The following is a 25,978-nucleotide window of genomic DNA, read 5'->3' on the forward strand; positions in this document are numbered from 1 at the left end:
TTTGGTTACTTAAAATATAGTTCATTTAGGAAAGGCAGAAAAATGCTGAATTCATCTCCTTTAATTCTCAAATTTCAAACTAAGAAACTAATACTCTAATAATCACTAATGGACCAATGAGGTTTATTTTGTTTTGTTTGTCTTGTTTTCCTTTTAAAAGATATAAATTAAGTATTTCTACTCCGAAGATCTGGAATCTGAAATGCTCTAAAATTCAAGACATTTTAAACACCGTACTAAAAATCAGATTTGGAGCATTTCAGATTTCAGATTTTTGGATTAGGGATGCTCAACTGGTAAAAGCTATGCAAGTCTTAAAGATGTCAAACACTTCTAGACTCCAGCATTTCAGCTAAAGATACTTAACCTGGGTAGTTAGGAACTTAACCTATCTTTTCATTTCAATGTATTTTAATTTCTTGCAGTCGTTGTTCTGATTCTCAGACTGTCCTATCTTTGGTAATGAGAGCCACTTCAGTTTGTTTCTGTGCCCTTTTGACAATACAATATTAGTTTTTTTATTCTCTGGCACAACAAAATATCCTAGGTTTATCTTGTACACTTTCTTCTAATTTATGAGAAATGAGAGAATAAGAAATCACCATTTTGCCATTCCTAGATTATAAAGATTTTGTAATTCATAATTGTTGAATTGGGATGATAAGAATATAGGGTTTTATTATATAGCCATTTTATATTTGTGCCTGTTTGAATTTTTTAGTAAAAAAATCTTAGTGACATAAATACTATGTTTGGATGAAACCAAAAGGGTTTTTTTTTTTACTCACCTATAAATAGAGGGGTCACTGAGGTCGAGGGTTTCACTAATGTAGTCAGCAAGTATAAATGGGAACACTGGGTACTGCATGAGATCATTGAAGGATCGGCCAGCATGTTTGTTTAAGTGAGTCAAATATTCAAAATTGGTAATTTGTCCAGTATACCACAGGTTTGTCAGAGCAGTAATATTGCCATATTCCAGAAGGTTTGGTAGGTTATTTGTGAGTATACTGTGGTACACATCATCACGAACCTAAAAGGGAAGGATAAAAAAAAAAAGACCCAGATATTGTTTAGGCTATTGACACCCTTTCCCCACAAAGAACTGTAATATTAAAAACATGCTACCAATCCCAAGTCCTCCAAAAAAAAAGGTTTTCTTCAATAAAATGAACTGGTGGAATACTGAGATTCAGAGTAGGTCTTCCTCCAGAGGCAGGACTCTTAGTTATTATGCTTTGCTGCTAGAAAAATCTCCTAATAATTATCTGTTAATAATTTCTAAGGAAAACCTATGAAGGAAAGTGCCCTACATAAAGATAATGAAATGTCAATAAGTAAAAAGAATTTCCTTTTGGATAAATATGACATGGTGCATTAGGAAGGGCAGGGCTCTGCACTGGAGTCTTGAGCCAGCTTAGAACGGATGTGGTCTGTGCTTCTGCTTAGACTTGGTGCTGAGTTACATCTGTAATGTGGAGTGAAAATACTTCTCTCTTAAAAATAAAGTGGAATATCTTAGGTAAATGGGATTTCCAGTACTAAATGAAAACAAATATGAACTCTTTTTTTGTAGAGATTCACAAAAGTTCTGTCACAGTAAAAGAGTATTCTGATTCTTCTAAACCAATTAAATGTCATTTAGTCTCTGATTTGATATCAAGCTTGATATCAAATCAGAGACTCTGCATCTGATAGAAGAAAAAGTTGGCTCCGATCTACATATTGTGGGGTCGGGCTCCAAATTCCTTAATAGGACACACATAGCTCAAGAGTTAATAACAAGAATCAACAAATGGGACTTACTTAAACTAAAAAGGTTTTTCTCAGCAAGAGAAACAATAAGAGAGGTAAATAGGGAGTCTACATCATGGGAACAAATTTTTACTCCTCACACTTCAGATAGAGCCCTAATATCCAGAGTATACAAAGAACTCAAAAAATTAGACAATAAGATAACAAATAACCCAATCAATAAATGGGCCAAGGACCTGAACAGACACTTCTCAGAGGAGGACATACAGTCAATCAACAAGTACATGAAAAAATGCTCACCATCTCTAGCAGTCAGAGAAATGCAAATCAAAACCACCCTAAGATACCATCTCACTCCACTAAGATTGGCAGCCATTATGAAGTCAAACAACAACAAGTGCTGGCGAGGATGTGGGGAAAAGGGTACTCTTGTACATTGCTGGTGGGACTGAAAATTGGTGCGGCCAATTTGGAAAGCAGTATGGAGATTCCTGGGAAAGCTGGGAATGGAACCACCATTCGACCAAGCTATTGCCCTTCTCGGACTATTTCCTGAAGACCTTAAAAGAGCATACTACAGGGATACTGCCACATCGATGTTCATAGCAGCACAATTAACAATAGCTAGACTGTGGAACCAACCCAGATGCCCTTCAATAGATGAATGGATAAAAAAAATGTGGCATTTATACACTATGGAGTATTACGCAGCACTAAAAAATGACAAAATCATGGAACTTGCAGGGAAATGGATGTCACTACAGCAGATTGTGCTTAGTGAAGCTAGCCAATCCCTAAAAAACAAATACCAAATGTCTTCTTTGATATAATGAGAGCAACTAAAAACAGAGCAGGGAAGAAGAGCAGGAAGAAAAAATTAACATTAAACAGAGACATGAGGTGGGAGGGAAAGGGAGAGAAAAGGGAAATTGCATGGAAATGAAGGGAGACCCTCATTGCTATACAAAATTACATATAAGAGGTTGTGAGGGGAATGGGAAAATAAACAATGAGAGTAATAAATTACAGTAGATGGCGTAGAGAGAGAAGATGGGAGGGGAGGGGAGGGGGGGATAGTAGAGGATAGGAAAGGTAGCAGAATACAACAATTACTAATAGGGCATTATGTAAAATTGTGGATGTGTAACCGACGTGATTCTGCAATCTGCATTTGGGGTAAAAATTTGGAGTTCATAACCCACTTGAATCTAATGTATGAAATATGATATGTCAAGAGCTGTGTAATGTTGTGAACAACCAATAAAAAAAATAAAATAAATGTCATTTAGTAATGCATGGGAGGAAAAAAACTCAGAAAAGCCAAGCTTTTGCTAACAACATGCAAAATACTCATGGTAAATGCTCAGGCATAGGAAGACGAGCCACAAGGCGGGAGAGTAAAAGATGGAACTAAAAGAAAGTGACAACAATGAGAAGCTGTGGCTGTAGTTTTGGAACAGGCAGAACTAGAGTTTAATAACCCAAACTTGTAGCTTAAATCTGAAGAAGCTTGGGCTGGGCTGGGGCCTAGTGGCAGAGCGCTTGCCTCACATGTGTGAGGCACTGGGTTGGATTCTCAGCACCACATATAAATAAATGAATAAAATAAAGGACCATCAACAACTAAAACAAATAAAATAAATTCTAAAGCTTGCCAAATCATCATGGATGGAACAGAGAGTGTGAGGGAGAGAATGGTGGAAGATGAGGTCAGAGAGTTAACAAGGTACACAATTATTCAGGGCTTTTTTAGGCTACTGTAAGGGCTGAGTGACATGAGAAGTAACTGGAGGGTTTTGAGCAGAAGAACAGCATGACCCAACACACTCCACCTGTTGTGTCAAGAGCAGTCTGGAGTGGAGTGTGTATGGAAATGGGAGGCCAGTTAAGAGGCAGAGAAGATAGAGACTTAGACCAGGATGGTATCAGAGGAAAAAATTCTGGATGTATTCTAAAATAATAAACATGGGGATGAAAGAACTGTAAGCCTTGGATAATCTCAAGGATTTTGGCCTGGATGTCAGAGATGGTTGCCAAATATTCAGATGGGGAAAGCTAGGAGCATGTGGTGAAGCAGGGATGTTAGAGGTTCATTTTGCTACATGTTACATTTAAGATGCCAATCAGTAACTTCCAAATGGAGAGGCCAAGCTGGGGTTAACATTTGAGTGTGTCACTTATGTGTTGAAGATAAAGATGTAAGGTACTGAGGTACTGAGAACAAGTTGTAGATTGTCAGGATGCAGAGGGCATTTTAACGCCATAGATTAGAGAAAAAGAGAAGAGGCCTGAAGAATGAGTCCTGAGCCACTCCAGGAAGGATCTTCAAATAAGACTGGGTAGAAATGGCTGGTGAAAGAAAAGAAGAATCAAGAGGAAGTGGTGGCCCAGAAGCCCAGAGAAGGTTTTCATTAAGAAGAACAGACCAATCATCTGCATCAACCGCTGCGAACAGGCCCAGTAAGACGAGGACCAGGAAAAACAAGCACAGGATTTAGCAACATGTTGGCCCTAGTGGCCCTGACCATAGTAATGAGAAGGAAGCGACTGCAGCATTTCTGCAGGGGAGGATAGAGGACAGGTGCCCCAAGTGTCCCATGGGGTTCTTTATAAGGAAAGCAGAGAAACAGTAGCTGAAGGACGTGGGTCAAGAGAAGGCTTGTCCCAGATGGACAACTGCAGCACTGAGAAAGATGAAGTACTTCTTTCAGTCATTTTGGGAAATCCAAATTTAATGCAATTTTGAAGGTCATACAGCCAAGGGTTTACTTTAACTAGGACTAAGAAATAAGACAAAAAAAAAAAATTGGGGGCTTTCAGAACAGTGAGCTGAAGTTTAAATAAAATAAACTTTCACATAATCATTATGAATAGAGATATTGGTCTTGGGATTACTTAAACAATATAAATCTATTTATAAAGCTGGATTTACCTTGGTGTTATCGAATGCTAGCAGAAGTGTCCTGCCATTTGTTAAAAAGATTTCTACAGCATTATCTCTTAGTTGCCACCAACGCTTGTGAACTTCTTTAATTTCCTCATATGTCCAGGAAAATGATGCTGGTTCCAATTCTCCCTGCAGGCTCTAAGACAAAAGAAATAGAAGTGTTTGCTTTACATGAAATATAAATCAGAATTTTAATTAAAAAATTTTAAAAATATCAACATGAAATGAAAAATCCTTCTTTTGTAGCAAAATGAAAGATAAGATGAATACTCTCCCACTATAAAACACTTTAAATGCTAGATAAAACTTAGGAATAAAAAAATTTAAGACTTCTTTTTAGGTCAGTTTTAAACTTACAAAAAACTGAGAGGTGAGTTCCCATGTGCCCTCTCCCCCAGCACCACAGCTGCTTGCACTCAGTTTCCCAGCTATTAATATCTTACATTGCATGTGGAATACTCTTATAATTGATGAACTAGTATTAATTCTTATTTTTACCTGAAGTCTTCAGTTTATATGAAGCTTCATTCTTAGTATACATTCTATGAGTTTTGGCAAATGTAAAGTGACATGTATTCACCATTAAAGAAATATTCAGAACAGTTTCACTGCCCTGAAACCCCTCTGGGCTTGACCTATTCATCCCTCCTAACACTGGCAACCACTAAGCTCTTCCCTGTTTCACTTTTTGGAGAACATCATATAGTTAGAACCATAACTATGTAGTCTTTTCAGGTTAACTATTTTTGCTAAGCAAATCTTTTAAATGCATACCTGAGCCTACAAGAAAAGAAAAGTAAATGAAATCCCCAGGGCGGCGGGGGGGGGGGGGGGGGGGGAGACAGCGGGCGGGAGCAGAAGTCACACTTTGGCGGCCTGGTTATGTGTGTGTTTGTAGGTATATACATGTATGCACTAATCCTGGTTCCAGAAATGAAATGAATGAACATCTATAACATACAAGAGATAACGCCTGTGTTTTCTGGAATCAGAGTGTTGAGCCTAGACTCTTTCAGAAAGCTAAAATCCATGACCAGACACATTCCCAGCAAAAGTACAGACAAAACCAATGTGCAGAGAATATCAGGAAGTGTCCCTCCTTGATCTGAGTGGTGTGGAGAACAGAAGGAGGCTTCTGAGAATTCAGACGCCATGCCCACACATGGGTCTGAGTCAGAGTAGCCTGTCTGCGTGGCCTAGAGACCTCCAAGCTGTGAGATGCAGCTCCTGTGCTTAGAGCCACCCTGCAAAAGCAAACCAGGGTCTCTGGAGGAACACTGCTGAGACTAGTGTGGCATTCTCACAGACCAACACCCACCAGAGCCAGGGACTCTTCCCATGTACCTGGGGGAGATTGAAAAAGTGACCCTTGGAAAGCCCTAATCCTAGCCTGCTCAGACAATCCCCCACATTCTGGAATTAGAGGTAGGGCCATGGGTCCTACACATCATACCATTACTGTCTCCTTCCAAAGTATAAAACCAAGAAAAACTGAAACAATGTGAGTCTAATAGTTTATAAATTAAAACTGAATACATGAATTGTTACTCAATGCTTGTAACAGAGAAATCACGAAAAATGTTTGTAATAAGTATAAGACTTTAAATCCTCAAATAAAGTGCCTCCTAGTTTTTCCCCCTATTAATTTTCACTTTTGGAAAACTATGTTTGTCTACTCTTTTTGTGTCGGCCAACAGGAAATTCAGAGTGAAATTTAGAACTCAATTGCAATTAATATTTTATACAAAGTTCTCTATTTTCAAAAGCATGTTTAAATTTTTAAAATTTGAATTGCTATATTCTGTGTTTCCCCTGGGTCCCAAATAATTTTTAGAACAGAGTCAATAAATTATAAATAAAATAAAAAATTTTAATGAAAGCACAATATTCTCCGATTTAAACGAAATTCCTCTTTGTTTAGCTTCAATGTCAATTCAATTCAACACACACAACTAAACATCCTTGTGCAAGATACTTGTTAAGTGCTCTGCATGAAATAAAACTGTACAAATGCTTAAAATGCAAGATAGTAAATGTCATAGAGGATGAAATAATACTATAAATGCACTAAAGAAGGAAAGGTCCTTCAAGCTATCAAAAGGAAAAGGCATTTTCAGAAGTCTTTAAAAGAAGGAAAATGTCATCTCTGGACACAGGAAAATGTTATCTCATATATCAACTATGAAATTATTTGGTTGATAAAAAGATACATCTTGAAAAATAACTATAACTTTTACTAACTGGGACAAACTCTGAGTTAATTTCTATATAAATCAGGAAAGAATGCCTCTCAATTTGGGGGACTACATTAAATATTTTCTTGACTTTTTCACATTATTGGTTTTATAATCAAATTTGATGTTTTTATTAATTAATTACATTAAAATATAGTCATCATTAAACCATATGTAATCTTTTTTAATAGCCTTAGAAATTCAAGGCTTTAGGATTTTTCTAAAACAAAAACCCTTATTTCTCTTATTATAGGAATCTCAAAAAATACTTTAATGGTATACAAAGTAATTCTATAGGAAAATATGAATTAAGAGTTCTTTTTTTTCTTTGGTACTAGGGACTGAATTCTGGGCATTCAAGCACTGAGCCACATCCCCAGCCCTTTTTTGTATTTTATTTAGAGACAGGGTCTCACTGAGTTGCTTAGCTCCTCGCTTTCACTGAGCTGTCTTTGAACTCATGATCCTCCTGCCTTGGCCTCCAGAGCTGCTGAGATTACAAGCGGTTGCCACCATGCCTGGCTAAAGAGTTCTTTTCATTATTTTCTAATAATTTATTTATTTTCTAATAATAATTAGAAAATTTATTTTCTAATAATAATAAAGTATCAGTATATCCAGAGAATAAGCTACATAAATATCATGATGACTTAAGTTATTCAATTACACAAAATTTTTCTTTCTTTTTGAAGGCAAAGGTACTTAATAGTAAATTGGGAGTGGTGGGGAGTAGCTACTGTGGCTACTAAGGACACTGCTGAGGCAGAATGGACATAAACTGAAGTAAGAGGAGCACTTTAGAATATGAGACATAATAGTAATTGCTGAGAGACTCGGGCCTGCACAAGCCAGAGGAGATGGCACAATCTTCCTTTTAAAATTATCTTTTAAAAATGTTTGTCATTTAGATCAATCTATACACGGAGTAATAAGCCATAATAGTTCTGCCTGTTCTGTCATAATGGATTATATATTTTTGAAATTTGTTTAGGCTTAACGTAAGTAAAAACTTAAGCCTCTACTCACCGAACTTTCAACTGTATCAGAAGCATTATCTTCCACAAAATACATTCCACATTTACCTGCAGAGTAAGAGTTTACAAATGTACACACACTGTTATCAGATATGATTAAAGCAGTACTTCTGGAGTCCTTGGGCTTGCCTTTGAACTCCATACCTAGACACAGTTCCCAGCACTTAGTAAATATTTTTAAATGGTATCCATAAGATCTTGGGCAAGTTACTTAACTTCAATGTGTCTATTAACAAAAAGATGTGTGTGTTGTGGGGGAGGCTGTAATTTATAGAATTATTGTGAAAATTAAATTAAAATATATAAAAATGCTTATCAGTAGTGTCTGGCACTTAATGCTACATAAATATTGGCTATTTATTATTATCTTTATGCTTTTTATATTACAAGCACATTGATTTGCTTTGTTTTGTCATACACTAATTTAAGTCAAGGAGTAAACCAAATTTTCTAGCAAAAGAGGATTAATAATAATCCTTAGTTGTTTTAACGATTGAAACATTCAATAGAGCAAAATAGCTCCCATTTTTTTTTTTTCTGCTTCCTAGGCTGCCTGTTGCTAACACATACCATGTTTTAAAATGTTAGGAACTTCCCTGGGGCTCTGCTGCCAGCATGCTGATCACCCTTGAGTTCTGGGGGCCCATGCAGCAGTGGCATAGCTGACTCCGAGAAGGATGATATCTCCATCCTTGGGATGGTGGGGCTCAGTCCCAGCGAGCTCAGAGCTCCATCTTGGACCATGGATGCTGCAGCTTTTTCAAATTTGAGTGTGCCTTAGAGTCACAGAGAACTTGTCCAAACACAGACTCCACCCTCCATAGAGTTTCCGATTCAGGAGTTCTGAGTGGGGACCAAGAATGCATTTCTAGTAAGTTCCCATGTGATGCTGAATGCTGCTGATTTAGGACCAGCTTTGAGCACCGCTGGCTGACAGCATGCTCATGGTTCTTTAAAGGATTAGAGACCAAGTATTTATAACTATTTCTTCATTTCTTGAGGGAAAAAAAAATCCCCATCAAATTTAACCATAAAAGTATTTATGAATTAACAATCTTGGCTTTTCTCTCAGAAGCACAAGAAGGAATATAAATTATGAAAAATATCAAGGTATATAATATATTTGTCTTATGAATAAGTGTATCTGTTAAAATAATAGGAAATATAAGTACACCAATATATTTTTATTTTAAAAGTCTAAATTGGTATATTGTAAAAGGAATGATTAAATTAAAAATGTGCATATATGAAGACATCAGATTCATTAAAATTAAAATTTTAATTATGTGTTTTCAGAAACCAAATGTCATCTCCCTCCCCCCACCTTCTTTCCTTCCTCCCTTCCTTCTTTCTTTCCAGTTCTGGGGGTTGAACCCAGAGGTGCTCTACTACTGGGCTATACCACCAGCCTTTGGATTTTTTATTTTGAAACAGGACCTCACTAAGTTACCCAGCCTGGCCTGTACTTGTGACCCTACTACCTTAGCATCCTGAGTGTATGTGCTGCTGTGCCTAGGCAAGATATAATTTCTTATAATTTATGAGTCATAAGCTTTATACTAGTCCCTCCTTATCAGTGGTTTTGCTTTTGATGGTTGCCATTACCCATAGTAAACCATGGTCCAAAAATATTAAGTGGAAAATTCTAGAAAAAAGTCTTTAAGTCATAAATTTTAAATTACATGTTATTCTGAGCAGCATGATAAAACCTTGTCCTGCTCCATTTTGCCTGAAACATGAATCATCCCTCTGTCCAGTGCAGCCATGCTATATATGCTACCTGTCCATTAGTCACTTAGTAGCCATCCCAGTTGTCAGATTGACTCTTGTGGTATTACAGTGAATTCAAATAACACTTATTCAGCTTCATAGTGGCCCCCAAGCAAAAAAATGGTGATGCTGGAAATTCAGATGTGCCAAAGAGAAGCCACAGTGTTTCCTTTCAGGTGAAAAAATGAAAGTACAATAAAATATTTTGAGAGTTATTTTGAGTTATTCACATAACTTATTATTAAATATTGTTATCATTGCTCTATTTTATTTTTAGTTACTGTTGTTAATCTTTAATGTGCTTAATTCACAAAGTTTTATCATAGGTATGTGTATACAGGGAAAAAAAAGTATACACTAGGTTTAGTACGCTCTATGGTTTTAGGCACACACTCAGGGTCTAAGATGTATCTCCTGCAGATCATGGGAAACTATTGTCTATGTAATGTCATAGCCATGTGGTATTAGAGAAAGTTTATCTGATATAATGTAAATGTGTCAAAACACTTCAAATTATCTAAGGATAAACTGTATATAAAATTCTTCAAAATTGACTTACCTAATAACAATTCACCAGCTGTCTCTCTAGATGGTGCAACGCTGATACATCTTCGATTTACTCTGGCAAAACATATTTAAAATCACTGTGATTAAATGTTTTGACCACTTTTAGAGTGTAAGTTTTATCTAGTGGAAGATTTCAGCAAAGTGAACTAGAGTTTCAATAGCATGAGGTATCTTGTCAAAACCCACGGGGCAATACTATGTCTTAACATTCCAGTGGAGGAGGAAAAGACTGAACACTTTAGAAATTCTTATAATTCCTGTATACACAGTATAAGGGTTTGGCTATGTAAAAGAGACTTCAATATCTCAGATATTCAATAAAAAATAGATATTGTTTGATGCCACTGATACTTCAATACATAAAGAAAACCTAGTATACTAGGGAATCTTGGAGTCAGAAAAGTTTTATTCTCTATTCTTTTGTCAAGTTATTTATTTTTTTGAGGCTTAGATTTTTATATATAAAATAGGCATGATAATAATAGCAACCACAGCAACTGTAGTGATAATACTATCAACAGTTAATATACACTGACACACATAACACTCAATGCCATGAAAATTTGAGTATGATTATTTCCCTCCTTTAATAGGTAAGGAAACTGAGAAAGAAAGGCTAATAAGTAATTTGCCCAAGATTAGATTACTAGGAGGAGTTGATTCTGGAATTTGAACCTTTAATTGCTACAATATATTGCCTGTTGATGAGATCACCAGCACCTCTATCTACTCTATAGAGCTATCAAAAAAAAGTCAACTATAAAAATATAAGTATGCTAACAAAGGTCAGACACAGTATGACAACTGAGATGTAACAGACTGTGCTATCAGTAATGCCATTTAGAATTTGGCTATCCAACCATGTCCTGTTTTGAGCCTCTCTTGTTTAGGACTTTTCTTAAAACCATAGCAATTTATAAAATGAATATTATAGCAATGCTACAAAAAAACCATACATTCACAAGAAAGTGAATGTCTGTGGATGTGGATTAAAATTTACCTTATAGATTCACTTGCAGCTTTGTCTTTGACAGTAGAAGAGAAAGAAGAATGAGTTTTGTCTTCAAACAGGTAAGAGAGTGGTGGTTTGGCCACATCTGTTGGGGAGGACATACACATTATCTAATGACCATAATCTGCCATATTAATGTGCTGAGGAAGAAGCCACTATTACCTTCTGATTTTTGTCTATCTCTCAGTAGATACTTATTTGGAATAGTTAAATAACATCTCTGCAAACGTCTCCTCTCTCGATTTGGCCCTTCTGTGGGATCCAACTGCCATGAGGTTGGATAGTAGATGGGGTCATACCAGACAGCTCTGAAAAAAAAGGAACATTTTAAGGGCCACCAAGGACTTACAGCCTTAAAAATCACAATAGAAATTGGGTAAATAAATAGCAATGAATCTATTAAATTAAAAAAACAGTATTTAGATATTTAGGCTAAGGACTGCATATACATAGAACAAAAGAATAATATAAAAAATATGTATCCTTCTGCTCCTGAGTCCCAGTTTCTGAACACCCTTCTGGAGCAAGCTCTGCTTCTAGTTTCTTGTGTCTACTCAATTTTTAAAAAGGATATATTACCCCTACTATGAAAACTTTAGCAACATAATATAACACATTAGATTTTATATGGTTAACTAATGAAAAAAACTTTTTTCCAAGTTAACTTTTTACATTTCCCATTGTGTCTATTACCTAATGTAAAAAATTAGCTTCTTTTTGTGATATGTATCACATATAAAATGTTTTAAAATAAATTTATATTTTAGCTGACAAGAATATTAAACATTAAGTATTAAAATATTTTTAGAAATAAATAAGAGGGCTGGGGTTGGTTGTGGCTCAGTGGTAGAGCCTAGCACATGTGAGGCCCTGGGTTCGAGCCTCAGCACCACATAAAAAACAAACAAATAAATAAAATAAAGGTGTTATGTCCAACTACAACTAAAAAATAAATATTAAAATTAAATATTAAATATTAAAAAAGAAATAAATAATAAATATAATTTAAATATTTATTTAAAAATAATAAATAAAATCACCCTTAATCCTACTACCCTAAACTTTAGATTCTTTCATTTTTAAACATGCATCTGTTTTTAATTTGCAGTTATAGCTATTACATATATATTTCCATGTCCTGCCTTCTTTCACTGAACACAGCATAACCTTCATTATCATCTTTTCAAGTGTTTGCTGAATATTACACTGAGTGGACGCACCATGACGTAGATGTATTTAACCATGTTTCTAGTACTCTTCATTTACATTCTTTTCAATCAATTCACTACTGTGAATGATACAGAGATGGAAACCTTTATGTTTATTGTCTTATGTATATTGAATATTTTCCTTATGATAGAATCACTAAAACATTTTTAGAGTTAAAAATATTTGTAAGGAAGCTGGGTATGGTAGCACATGCCTATAATCCCAAGGACTCAGGGGGTTGATGCAGAAGGATTGCAAGTTCAAAGCCAGCTTCAGCAATTTAGCGAGCCCTAAGCAACTCAGTGAGATCGTGTCTCAAAACACAAAATAAAAGGACAGGGGATGAGATTCAGTGGTTAAGAGTCTCTGGGTTCAATCTCCAATACAAAAACAAAACAAAACAAAAAGAATGTGGGGTTCTGACATAAATTGTCACAGTGTACAATGCCACCAGACCTCTGCCCAAGGACAATTAATATTCTCAGTTACTATCTTGCTATGGATACTAGCCCCTGAAAAAATATTTTTAATGTAAAAAGTTAAATGGGGTATCTAAAAGCTTAAAAAAATCAAATTAGCCTCTAGAAATACTGAATGCTTTCCCATTTGCTTATTAGCTCTATTTGTTTCACATGAGAAGTATGTTTATATCTTTTTTTTTTAAATATGCAATGCTTCACAGATCTGTGTGTCATCCTGTGCAGAGGCCATGCCAGCCTTCTCTGTATTGTTCCAATTTTAATACACATGCTGTTTGTGCTTTTGCTTTTTTGAAATCAAGGGATTATGATATTTTACTTTCAAATATACATAAGGTTTCCAAACAATAGAAATATTAACTCTTTGATAAACTTGCTAAAAATAGACTTCAATGCTTTTTCATCTTTACACTAGCAAAAAATTAAAGTTCAAAACCAAAAATTTCTTTCCAGTTTTTTCTGTTGCATTAGAGCTTCTTTAGAGTTGATGCTCTATTTTCTTCCACATTATAAACTTTTTTAGTTTAATTCTTTCATCTACCTATAATTTATCTCAGCATGTAATAATGTTTTAGTACCCTAAGTCATATAAATCAATTTTCTTAAATAATTTAAAAAATAATACTTAAATTTCTCTCTTTTCATAATGCATCTTCTAAATCACATTAAACAAGATCACTTTTTTCAATTATCCTACTTCAGTAATTTTCCTATTCATTTGCAACGACTGTATTTTAAAATTAAAGTCAATTTTAAGTCTGAAAGAGCTAATGCCCCCCCCTTTTTTTCTCCAAGAATTAAAAAAAAACTCTTATGATTATTCTTCAAAAAAAAGAAAACACTTGTGATTAAGCAAAAAAATGTTTAAGCTATTGAAACAATTTTGTGAATGTGAATTCCTGAGTGAAAACAGTGTTTAACACCCACTTACAGAATCCACAGGTAAACAACTTTAAACTGCCTCCCCTGCTCACCTATCGTGTGTCAGTTGCTGAATGAGCTCCTGCCAGTGTCTGCTGGCACTCAGGTCAACTTTGTACATTCCTCGGATGTGCTGGATCACCTTTTTCCTCTCAATTCCCTGGGAAAGAGACACTGCCTGTGTGATATCTGCAGCTATTTTAGATATATCCTTTGATTTTGAATCGAGACGCTGAAAGAGACTAAATAATAAGATTGTTCATAAGTTAAGTGAATATGGAATATTAAATACTTATCAAAACACAGTACTTTTAAACTGAAAGATTACACAAGGGTTGGGAGTATAGCTCAGTGGTAGAGTTCTTGCCTGGTATGCACCTGGCCCAGGGTTTGATCTCTGCCCTACCACTCAAAATCTCAGAAAATCAAAAACCAAACCAAACCAGAAAAGCTGAAAGTAAACATGAGACCTAATGATCCCCACAGGATATGACTTTGGAACACATAAATTCTTACCTTTGCTGATTATTATTAACTGTTTTCTGCCAGGAAGCTTTGTTCACGCCTTCTTCAGTTTCATATTTCTTTTGTTCCTAAAAGATTTGTATGATAATATATTACATAAAATTTCTTTCTTGTCATGTGCCAATGTTATGGTATGGAGGCTAAAAAACTAATTTTAAAACCAAGCTAACCCAAGAAAAAATATCTTCAGGAGACCAGGATATTAAAATATATAAGGCACCTAAGTAATGCTAGCACTCTCCTTTGTTACTTCATGCTTTGGGTTACAGAAGTGAGGGTAGAAGAGTTCACTTCTAAACTGGATGGAATAACAATGCCACCTGCTCCCCTATTTTGCCTTTTTACTGAAGAACCCATAACTCAAGGTATGGATCAACTTGCTTATCACTATAAGAATCTTCCCTTTGCTGAAGGCTCCTGACAATGGACAAGGATGACTACAGAGAATAAAAAGCTCCTTAAAATACCTACTCTTTTTCTCTCAAAGTGAAAAAGCACAAAGTTAAAAAAAAATCGCTTCAAGTTTACCATCAGTGATACTCTATAATTAAAACATTTTTCAAAATTATACTCAATGGTAATGGGAACAATCATGGTTCCACTGACTCACCTCTTTAATCATTTTAATAAGGTCTGGTTTTGATGGTGCGCTGGGAGGGATGCACTTGTGACCACATAATTTTAAAGTATTCATCAGCAGTTCTGCTGCGTCTAGTTCCTCTTCAGTCAGCTCGTCTTGGTGATTATGTATCAACTCTGACAAATACAAAACTAACTTGGCTCCATGCTTTAAAAAAATAATATTTTTTTTAGTAATAAGGAATTTTTATTTCTTCCAAATAAATTATTTAATAGTAAATTAGATTAAATTGCTACACTGATTTGTTTGAATCTGATCTGAATACATCAGGTAAAAAAGACATCTCCAGGAACAAATGAAAAAAATTTAATTAGGCACTGGATGTTGATGACATTACAGAATAACTGTTGATTTTGTTAGGTGTAATGATGTTATTATTGCAGAACAAAACGCCTTTAAACAAAAAAGGTAGAAAATGCCATGATTTTCATATTTTACTTTAAAATAACTTAGAAAAAGAAGACATGACTCCAATACAATAAAAACACTAATGAATGTTAAATCCAGGTGATGGTGACATAGTGTTCATTATATTATTCTGTCTATCTCTGTATATTTGACATTTTCCATTTTCAGAGGTTAAAAATCAGAACACTAGCTAGCTAACTTTTGGGGACAGAATTTTGGAGAGGATTTGTTAAAGGAATACAAGATATCGGAATACAGCTGGGGATATAGAAAAAGACTTCTTGGTTTTTCTCAGAGAAAGAAGGGAAACTTTTTTTAAAAAAACCATAAATGTGAAAGAAATATGCTTTTCCATTCCTTTTCTTTTGATTTTTGCTCAGTAGAAGAGAAGTTGGTGAAATTTCCAAAACAAAGCCTATCTTGGCTCATCTATTCACTGCTTTCAGAGAGAGCAAGAGGTGGAAAGCTCTGGAGCCAGCGAGATCTGAGCACCGAGTTCCACACGCTTGTCCAGGGGAGTGGTTTGGGTCAGTCTTCTACAGGCAGCCCCTCAACCAGAATTAGAGCATTACATAAGGTAGACAATTATTCTTTGCAATCCAAACTGAAACCCAACTTGGGCTCATGATTTTCAAAGTACATGTATGAAGTACATGTATGAAGACATGAATTGGTGTGAATTTGTATACCAGAGATATGAAAAATTGTGCTCTATATGTGTAATAAGAATTGTAATGCATTCCGCTATCATATATTAATAAAAAAATTTTAAAAAATCACAAAAATAAATAAATAAATAAAATAAAGTGACCCTTCCATGTTATGGGTATTATATCAGATGGTAATGTGTATACAATATATTAATTTTGTCAACAATTTAAACTTGTCCATTTTGCTTTAAAATTTTGCATTGATATCAATACCACTGCATTTGCTTTTATGACATTTTAAACTGAGAACAGTATTAAATGTCAACAGATGGATCTGGAAATGATTACATTCGGGGCAATATTTAAATTAACATGGAATCACATCATGTAATTTCCCCGAAGCTAAGATGAACACAGGCAATGGTGAAAATATCAAAGCTCATTTTAATGCAACATTTAGTTGCTTTAGTCACAAGACAGCTGTCACCTGACCAAAAGAGGAAAAGGAACAGGTGCTGTGTGAGTAAAAGCTTGAAGAGTTGGCAAATAAAGAAAAATGGTAAATGACTGGAATATACATGTCTTAAAAGTAGCATTCCTGATATAACTTGTAAAATATTTCAGTTTAGTATTTGGTGGCATTCTAAAGTTATCTTGAAAGACTATCAGAAATGTTTTTATTCATTCTGAATATGCAAAGAAACAAATTATTTTCTTTAACACTAAGTTGTTCCTAATATCTCATTTTAACATCCTCCGATCAATTATTCGTTGATTGTAGTTTCTGGGACTATAAAAGGTGTTACGGGGGGTAGATGCAAACATTTTTCTTTTTAAATTAGCCCTCACAAAACAGATTTCTTGGGAGGCTTGAGGTAGGAGAATGTCTTGAAACTATGAGCTTGAGACCAGCCTGGGCAACAGTAGCAAGACTTAAGCTCAAAAACAAAAAGGAACCGACTCTATTAAACATGTATCCCTACAAAATAATAAAACGCTAAAGGGCATAAAATAAAAAATTTCAATGAAGGTTCTCAGAAGAAAGAGTTCTAAGTGGATCATACAAAGGGAGGATGGTTTTGAAGGTGCTACGGAGTGAGCTGGGTCTAGGGATGAAGAGGGAAAGAGGCTCATGGACACAGGAGAGGGCATTGTGCATAAAACAGCATGGCAGTAGGCTGCACAGGATGTGAAGAAGCAACAAGAGAAGTGACAGAACTACCTAGAAGGAGTGGAGGCTACAAACTGATCTGCTATAGCAGACAAACAGCGTGGGGCTTTAAGGTCCAAGCAGACTACAAATGGAGGCTATCTGGTATGCAGGTGAAATCTCTGTACACCACCACATAACAACCTGTGGACATACTCTTAAGTGAAGCAAGTAAGGGCAGAAGAGGCTTTTCTGCTTACTACCTTCCTGTAGGCTGAGTAGAGGGGGTGATACTGACAGAGGCATGTGTGTGTTTGTGGACAGACTTGGTTATACCTTCAACAGAAATAAACTAAATGAACACACTACCTATAGGGAGAAGGAGGAGAGGAGGGCACAAGTAAAAAGCCAGAAGCTCTCTAAATATGCTGTTTCACAATTCTGCTTTGGGAAAATTACACAAATTAAAAATTTTTTTAAATTTAAAAATCAAACAAAAACCCAATGGAATCTGTAAAAATAGAAAATAAAAAGAACCTAAATAGTTGGTTAAAGTTGATGGCATAACCAAATAAATTATTTTAAGTGATTTTATAATACTTCATTTTCAACGTATACTCCTGATAGTAACCTAAGAACAAAGAGAACCACAAAAGAATATTAAGTTACATCTAGTGGGATTGTTATTAATGGTAATATTAGTTATCATCACTAATTATAATTGTTAGTGACATCTTATTTTAAAAATGGTATACATACAGAAAAATAAAGCAAGTAATTATGTTAATGTCATCTGAATTGTCAACATTAATAAAAAGAACTACAAACATAAAATCCACAAAAAGGAAAAAGTTACCAGATGAACTCATGATTTCTTTTTCTTTCTAAAAAAAAAATTACCTATTTCCTAGCTTTGTCCACTAAAGTGACTGAGAAGAAATAAAAACTAAGAGGAAATGAATGCACTTAGTACCTAGAATTGTAGTCCTTAAATACTGTTATCTTGAGAAGAAGAACAGGGATTTCTGGGGAGTATGGTTCAGGTTGTGGGAAAGAAAATCTACAGGAGACCTGGGACATCTTTCTGTACCAGAAATCAAGGAAATCAAATCAATCTTGTTTACTTGTAAAAAGTGGAAAAGGCCATGTTAAAAGGACACAAAAACTTCAATCTCTGCAGCATTAGTTTGAATATCAAATAATAATAACTTTAATAGATTAAAACACATAGAATTTAATTTATACTACTTGAGTCCATAAAGATCCCTCAAATTAAAACAATATAAAAGTTAGAGACTACAAGGGAATCAACTCATTACTTTAAAATTTAATAAATAGGAAAAGAAACACAGGCTGGAGGAGTAACTCAATTGTAGAATGTTTGCCGGGCTTGCACCCCCAGCACAATTAAAAGAAAAAAAGTAGAAACAAATATTTATTCTGCCTTTCCTTCACTGACTATATTTTAAGGTAGTCAAATAATTGACAAGGGAAAGTTTTTCTCTATGATGAATTTTGACAAATAGATAGTAAAGGAATGAGAAACTCAGGGAAATGACTATTTTCTAACTCCTAGGGGAGAAGCAGAATTTGGCAATTCATGACTGGTATGCTATTAGGTTAAAGATGGATGGTACACTACAGACTGGATGGATCAGGCAAAGCAAAGCAATCAGACAGTCTGTGCCCCCTGCACTGATATGAGAACAACACAAGAACACCGGGATCTAGCCCAGCCTGTGATCCAGAGCCACAGGGTATGGTCACTGTGTAAAATCTGCAATGTGAGAAACTCTACAGAATAAGTGACCCTGAAAAATACAATGATGGAAGAGAATTGATGTAGATTAAAAATATTTAAGACACCAAACAAATGCAAAATGTGGACTCTGCTTGGATCCAGAATCAAGCAAATTAATTATTAAAAAAATTAGAAAAAAATTGGGAAAATTTCAATACTAATTGGGTATTAAGTGGTAATAATAAATTACTATTGATATTGCGGAGAGTGGCAGGTAAAAAAGATCTTTACCATTTATAGATACAAATTGAGGTATTTCTAGGTGAAATGATTAGATACCTGGGATTTGCTTCAAAATATTACAAAGAAAAACATAGCTGGGTAAAGTCCTAGGGAACTCTTTCCTGATTCTCCCAGGTTATAGATATGTTTGAAAGCTCCCATAAGAAGCTTTTAAAAATAAGGTGCAGTAATTTGGTGTGGAAGTGGCAAGAAGATTATTACAGTAAGCAAGGAAACTGGCAAAGTCTGAGATAGACTGGGAAGGCAGACCAAAGAGAAAGGGATGCATCTGAGAGACACAGCAGGTAGGTGACTGGCCCTGGTGACAAAATGGATTTAGAAGAAAGTCAACAAGCTGAGTCCAACAGTGATGTCACTGACACATGGACAAGGAGGAGGCAACCGATGGGGAAAAGAGGGTTGCTAACACCAGGGTTGATTTTTTTAAAAATATTTTTTTAGTTGTAGATGAACACACAATATCTTTTTTTATTTTTATGTGGTGCTGAGGATCGAACCCAGTGCCTCACATATGCAAGGCAAACACTTTGCCACTGAGCTACAGCCTCAGCCCCCAGAGTTGATTTTTAATGGATAGAAACATTGCTGAGTAAAAGGAAAGAAAAAACACCACCTCAAATTTTTCCACAGAAGGGAACAGGAGACAATATGATCTGTTTTGGGAAAAGGAAGATAATCAGTGCCCTCGGTGCACTTGAGAGTCTCAGCTGGAAAGAGTGCCTGAGGGTATCCCAGGAGAGTATCAACCCTATATGATGTATTTGAGTTTTCTAGGTATTAAAGAGATGCCTGTTCTTTTTAAATATGTCATCAATTAACTTCTTTATTGAGGAACAACTTACGACAAAATCTACAAATAGATGATAAATGCTTATTTCTAGGAGTTTTTTTTTTTTAATTAGAGTTTTACATACATAGTAGTTGGGTTCATCCTGACAAATTCACACAAGCGTGGAATCTGATTGCAACTCACGACCCACCTTTTTCTCTTGTCCCCCTCCCATGCCTATTCTCTCTCCTCTGCTCTATGTAACCACTGCCTAAAATAAGCTATTGGAGTCTTTTATCACCTTAAAAATTTCCCTCATGACCCCTTCCAGGCAATTCCTTTCCCCACCACCACTTCCACAGACACTGCTTTCCTGAAGCCTATCACCATACTTAGTTTCTCCTGTTCCTGGACTTGATATGAATGACTACAGACTATGCGTCACTTGTGCTTGGCTGTCCCCTCACCAACTCAGCTGTGTTGAGATTCATCTACGAGGGCAGGGCTATCCGTAATCTGTTCCTCTTTACTGTTGTTGCACAGCAGTCTGCTGTACAAACACATCACACATTGCTTATACATCTGCCTCTGTACATTTTTAGGTTATTGCCAGGATTTGGCTATTATGAAAAAGGCTGACGTCGATATTTTTGTATAAGTCTTTTTATGGACATACATTTTAGTTTCTTTTGGGTAAATATCTAAAAACTGCATGGGGTCAAGAGTTTGCATATGTTTAATTTTATAAGAAACTATTTAGTAGACTTCCAAAATGGTTCAATGTACCATTTAAACTCTCCATTGATTGCTTTCTCTTATACAAGGAATTGAACCCAGGAGCACTTAATCACTGAGTCACATCTCCAGCCATTTGTATTTGTTTTTTGATTTAGGGTCTCATTAAGTTGTTTAGGGCCTTGGTAAATTGCTGAGATTGGCTTTGAATTTGTGATCCTCCTGCCTTGGTCTCCTGAATGACTGGGATTATAGGAATGTACCACTATGCCTGGCTCCATTGGTCACTCTTAAGGTGACAGAATTTATATTCTAAATATTCTTTTAACTGCTTTTGATCATTGCAAATTTTTTCATCATAATTGACTGGACATTTTTTGAAATATGCTGTATGTACTCTTACTTGAGATACTCAGTATATGTTTTTCATAGATAATAAAATACTTTTAAAAAGGCTTCCAATTATTTAAAAAATACTCCAAGATATGATAATAAATTACAAAGGATCTTACAAAAACTCAGATACAGAACTTCCTAATTTAATCACTGAATAAAGATTGGGAAATAAACAGAGAAACCAAATCAACCCCACATAAAACAATCAAGAAAGACCTCAGTTAATAGTTTGTTAAGAATATTATATTCATGACATTAATCATAAAAATACAGTTTAATTTCAGTTATTGTTTTGAAAACTTTACTTACTTTTATCAAATGCTGAGATACTTACTTGCAGGGATGGGCTGAGACAGTCTCGCAGTATTTCCTGATGATTTGGTTCATGAACTATTTCAAATATCTGCTTTCTTTCTTGTGCAGTGTGGGCTGGTGATAAAATATGCACAAGTAGTCTTCCAAGCTGCATTCGGAAGGTTTCCTTACAAGACGATAGAATTTTAGTCCACTGCTGCTTAGAACCACTGACTTTACTTGAACCCTTAAATCAAAATAGGAGTGAATTAGGATCAGACTTCTTAAGTGATAATATACAAACCTCATATAGCCCTAAAGATGATAGAAGAAAGTGAACAAGCCGAGTCCAACAGTGATGGATGTTTTTGTATAAGTCTTTTTATGGACATGCATACATTTCATTATAGATTTTAAAAAATTCTAGAATTAAAACAATATTCAAAGTTAGACATATTGTACCCATATAGGTGGGAGTTTAAGAGAGATGGAGGTGCAATGACATTTATAGCAGCATTATTTAAAATTGCCAAGAAGTAGAAATAATCCAAACATCCATTAATGGATGCATGTATGAACAAAATGCAGTCTATACATACAATGGGATATTATTCAGTCTTAAATAGCAGTCAAGTGCCCACACATATTTCAACATGGGTGAAACCAGAAAACAGTATGCTAAATAAAATAAGCTGCATACAAATGAACAGATATCATGTGATTTCACTTATATGAGGCATCTAGAACAGTCAAATTCTTAGACTAAAAGTGCTTATTGGGGGTGGGTGGGACTGGGTAATGGGAGTTATTGTTTAATAGGAACAGTTGTAGTTTGGGATAATGAAAAAGTTCTAGAGATAGTGGTGCACAAAAACATGAATTACTTAATGCCACAAGCTTGTGCTCTTTAAAGTGGTTAAAATGATAAATTTTATGTTACACACATTTTATCAATAAAAAAGAAAAAAATGGATGAAAAAGCTAAAGTCTTATGCCATTTGAAAAATTACCAAGGGCTTAGTATTGTAAATTAAAAATTAAACCAAAAACAAAATTATCAAAGAGCAATGGCAGATACACCCACTTTCACTTTGCAATAAGGGAAAGGATTCATAATAAAGAATTAGTACCACAACATTTAGCATAACATTCACAAATTAAGAACGTATATAAGCTGACCATCAATTTTCCCTAACAAATGACTACCTAGGTTGTTTCAACCACTGAAGCTAGCCGACTTCTCGTTAAATCACTTGCCTTGAGTTCAAAATTGGAACCAGTACATTTTGGAGTTGATTCTGAGTTTGGAAAATGACTTCCCAATTACTCTAAGTCCTAAGAGCTCTGTATGAGTGACTTAATTCTAGGTGAGTCTGCAGTTTGTTTTGCTGTCCAGAGCTGGACACTAAAATCTAGTTTAGATTAGAAACTGCCAGAGTCATGATTTATGAGTTCTGCTAGAACTGGATCAGTGTTAGTTATCTATGGCATGAACTGACTGATTTGTTCCTCAGGATTATCTGTAAATGACCCATGGAAGCCCAGGTGAGATAACAATAAATGGAGCCTGATGCTGCCAGTATTCTCTAAATCATTTTTAAGGTGTTGGGTGTGTTTACTCTAAGATCTAAACTTCAAAATTCAGAAACTCAAGAGTATGGCTGTAAGTAAAGTCCTTTAAAAACTGGCTGATATGGGCTGAGGTTATGGCTCAGTGGCAGAGCGCTTGCCTAGCACGTGTGAGGCACTGGGTTCAATACTCAGCACCACATTACAAATAAATAAATAAAATAAAGGTATTGTGCCTATCTATAGGGAAAAAACAAAACAAAACAAATAGGCTGTTGATTAATATCTCAGAGTAATCTCAAAGCGTTCCTCTTTTCTGATACTGATCTTTCTATACTACAAGATTAGAAAAAGGCTTTCAGGGAATAGATTTAGAAACCAAGGTTGCATGAGGTGAGTCATTTTGGAATTGGGGAAATAAGCAATATATATTACTTGATTATTAAAACTTTAAGTTGTCTGAGTTTCAGAAGACTCTCTGAAAGAGCACAAAGAAATAGATTTTGGAAATGTAGTATATACACATATTATCTCTATTCCTTTTGTGTGAATGAACATTTCCTAAGTAATATACTTACAATAGATACCTTGAATCCCTCAACCAGGTAGGTGAACATCTCTCTTTGAAATGGATTGAAAACAGAAGGCTGTTCATGATGCATATTTTCCTCAAAAATTTCAGTCTGGGAAATTGAGGTCTTGTTTTGAGTTGCATTTTCTGGAGTTCTTAAAATGTCAATAATGTCTGAATTAAACTCTTTGAATTAAAAAAAAAACAAAAATTATTAGTCAAATCACAATACTATCATTATAAGTAACAATTATGCTTGTAAAAATATTCTATGCAATTACTAATTGAATTATCACAATATAAATGTGGGACGGTATACAAGACAGTATATACAATACAGTAGAGGAAGAATTCACCTAAAACAATGCAGATTTAAAAAATACATTAAGTCATTAAGATTTAACTTACTAGAAAAGATGAATTAAACTGCAAAATTATTAGAACCGTAAGACTCTTGTACAAATCAAACATAAAGACCTCATAATATTTGCATAGCTAGATCTGCAGAACTGTTTCACTGTATGTACAATCCAATTAATGTGATAATCCTGATTCAATTTTGGAGTATAGCCTGGGAACTGTTGCCCCAAATGTAAATTACAAAAGTTAAGACAAAATATCCCCCTTGGGTTTTCTGCTTTTCTAGTGATTAACAATCATTCTTTTCTTTTCCCTGCCTTTCTGAGGTTACCTAAAATTTTTTTTTCCAGCTTTATTGGGCATGATTGTGAAACAGAATTGTGTATTGTGGGTATTTAAAGTGTAAATGTGATGTACTGGCTTACATATACATTGTCAATGATGCCTCAATCAATCTGCTACCTATCACACACTTCTATCTATATAACATTCCTTTTTTTGAGATATGGTCTTGCTGTGTTGCGCAGGCTGGTCTCAAACTCCTGTCATTATCCTGATAGTGATATTGTACTATAGTTTTGCAAGATTCACTGGGGGAAAACAAAGTAAAAGGTACACAGGATCTCCCTATTATTTCTTAACAACTTAATGTGAATCTATAATTACTTCAAAAGAAAAGTTAAAATATTAGACCAAATTACTCTAAAATCAACAGTCAATCTAGGGTTCCATTTAACACATTAAAAATCATCCTTTTATTCCAGATTATCCATTCCAGGTAAGAAATTCCTTTAATAATGTAGATATTAAGAACAGAAAAAAAATGCAGTTTAAAAATTTGAAACCTAGGGGCTAGGGATGTGGCTCAAGATGTAGCGCGCTCGCCTAGCATGCGTGAGGCCTGGGTTCGATGCTCACCACCACATACAAACAAAGTGTTGTGTCCGCCGAAAACTAAAAAATACATATTAAAAAAAAAATGAAACCTAATGGGTTCCTCTGAAGTTACTTTTCTTTACATTTGCTGTCTGAGGAAGGACAAGTCAATTCTGTGGTCCTACCTTGGTAAATAATCCTGTTGACTGCTAGGACAGTGAGCCTCTGCAGCCTCTGGGCGAGCTCTGCCTCAGTTGCCTGGCTAGGGCTCTCCTGGCTCATCCTCCTCTGCATCATGGTGTGGAGCTCGTCGCTGGCCACTGAGCGCATTTTTGTCAGAAGAGATTCTGTCTGAGCCAGGGGATATTTTCTAGGACCTTCAAGTACATAAATTAAAATGTGCAAAGCCAGTGTTAACAACAATCAAGAAATTTATTTTTACTACAACTTTTTGGTTATTAGACCACAAAAAGACAGACTTATTTATTACAAAATGAATTTATATAAAGGAAAGAAAGAGAAAGAAATTAAAAGAAAGTGATATTTTCCCCTTTTCCAAGAAGTGCAACAGTACTTCTCGTTCTGAAGTCCAAAATAACCAGGTCAAAGCCCATGATATAGTTTAACAGGAAGAATATAATTTCTGAAGGTTTGAGTCTTCTGAAATACTCAAAGTATTAGATGGGCATAAGTGGTTCAGAATGTTTTGGTAAAATATTTTCCAATACTGTTTCACTTTCTTGTGTTTCAAAATCATCAACAGAGTTTTAAAGTATGTCATGTTTAGTAAGAATGTTACTATTTCTGGATAATTACTGTTGTTGAATTTTATAAAGTAGTTTTGAAAATCATATATGATGACAAAGTAGAAATTAGACAATAAAAATAAAGAGATTAGAAGAGTGAATGTACGCCCAGTGATTTGCTATTAGAATGATTTGGTGCAGATGCATCATTTGGAATTCAGTGTTACATGAATATTTTCTGAGAAATTCTTTGTCAGATTGGACAGACTGGAGTGGTGCTCTTGCACCATTACTGCACCTGCTCTGGAAGGTACCAC

At 35.1% G+C, this 25,978-nt stretch overlaps 1 protein-coding gene and 1 pseudogene across 5 annotated transcripts in view; both read right to left on the reverse strand.

The window, feature by feature from the left end:
• Positions 1-25,978, reverse strand: part of Lyst (lysosomal trafficking regulator) — a 152,773-nt gene that overhangs the window by 38,869 nt on the left and 87,926 nt on the right. For 4 of the 5 annotated variants that reach the window (XR_013426631.1, XM_005320356.5, XM_040278134.2 and 1 more), the window contains 12 exons: positions 25,101-25,292; positions 23,687-23,865; positions 21,580-21,786; positions 15,064-15,240; positions 14,445-14,521; positions 13,982-14,170; positions 11,482-11,627; positions 11,308-11,404; positions 10,300-10,361; positions 7,963-8,018; positions 4,688-4,840; positions 789-1,033 (listed from right to left, as the gene is read on the reverse strand). Coding sequence is in view for 4 of the 5 variants with exons in the window: in XM_005320356.5 (XP_005320413.2) it covers positions 789-1,033; positions 4,688-4,840; positions 7,963-8,018; positions 10,300-10,361; positions 11,308-11,404; positions 11,482-11,627; positions 13,982-14,170; positions 14,445-14,521; positions 15,064-15,240; positions 21,580-21,786; positions 23,687-23,865; positions 25,101-25,292 (1,780 nt within the window). In the remaining variant the exon portion in view is untranslated. The remainder of the gene's footprint in view (positions 1-788; positions 1,034-4,687; positions 4,841-7,962; positions 8,019-10,299; positions 10,362-11,307; positions 11,405-11,481; positions 11,628-13,981; positions 14,171-14,444; positions 14,522-15,063; positions 15,241-21,579; positions 21,787-23,686; positions 23,866-25,100; positions 25,293-25,978) is intronic. The other variant, XM_078023088.1, reaches the window with a different exon arrangement.
• Positions 13,189-13,288, reverse strand: LOC120887786 (U6 spliceosomal RNA; annotated as a pseudogene).

The sequence above is a fragment of the Ictidomys tridecemlineatus genome, chromosome 10 (assembly GCF_052094955.1).
Source record: "Ictidomys tridecemlineatus isolate mIctTri1 chromosome 10, mIctTri1.hap1, whole genome shotgun sequence".
NCBI lineage: Eukaryota > Metazoa > Chordata > Mammalia > Rodentia > Sciuridae > Ictidomys > Ictidomys tridecemlineatus.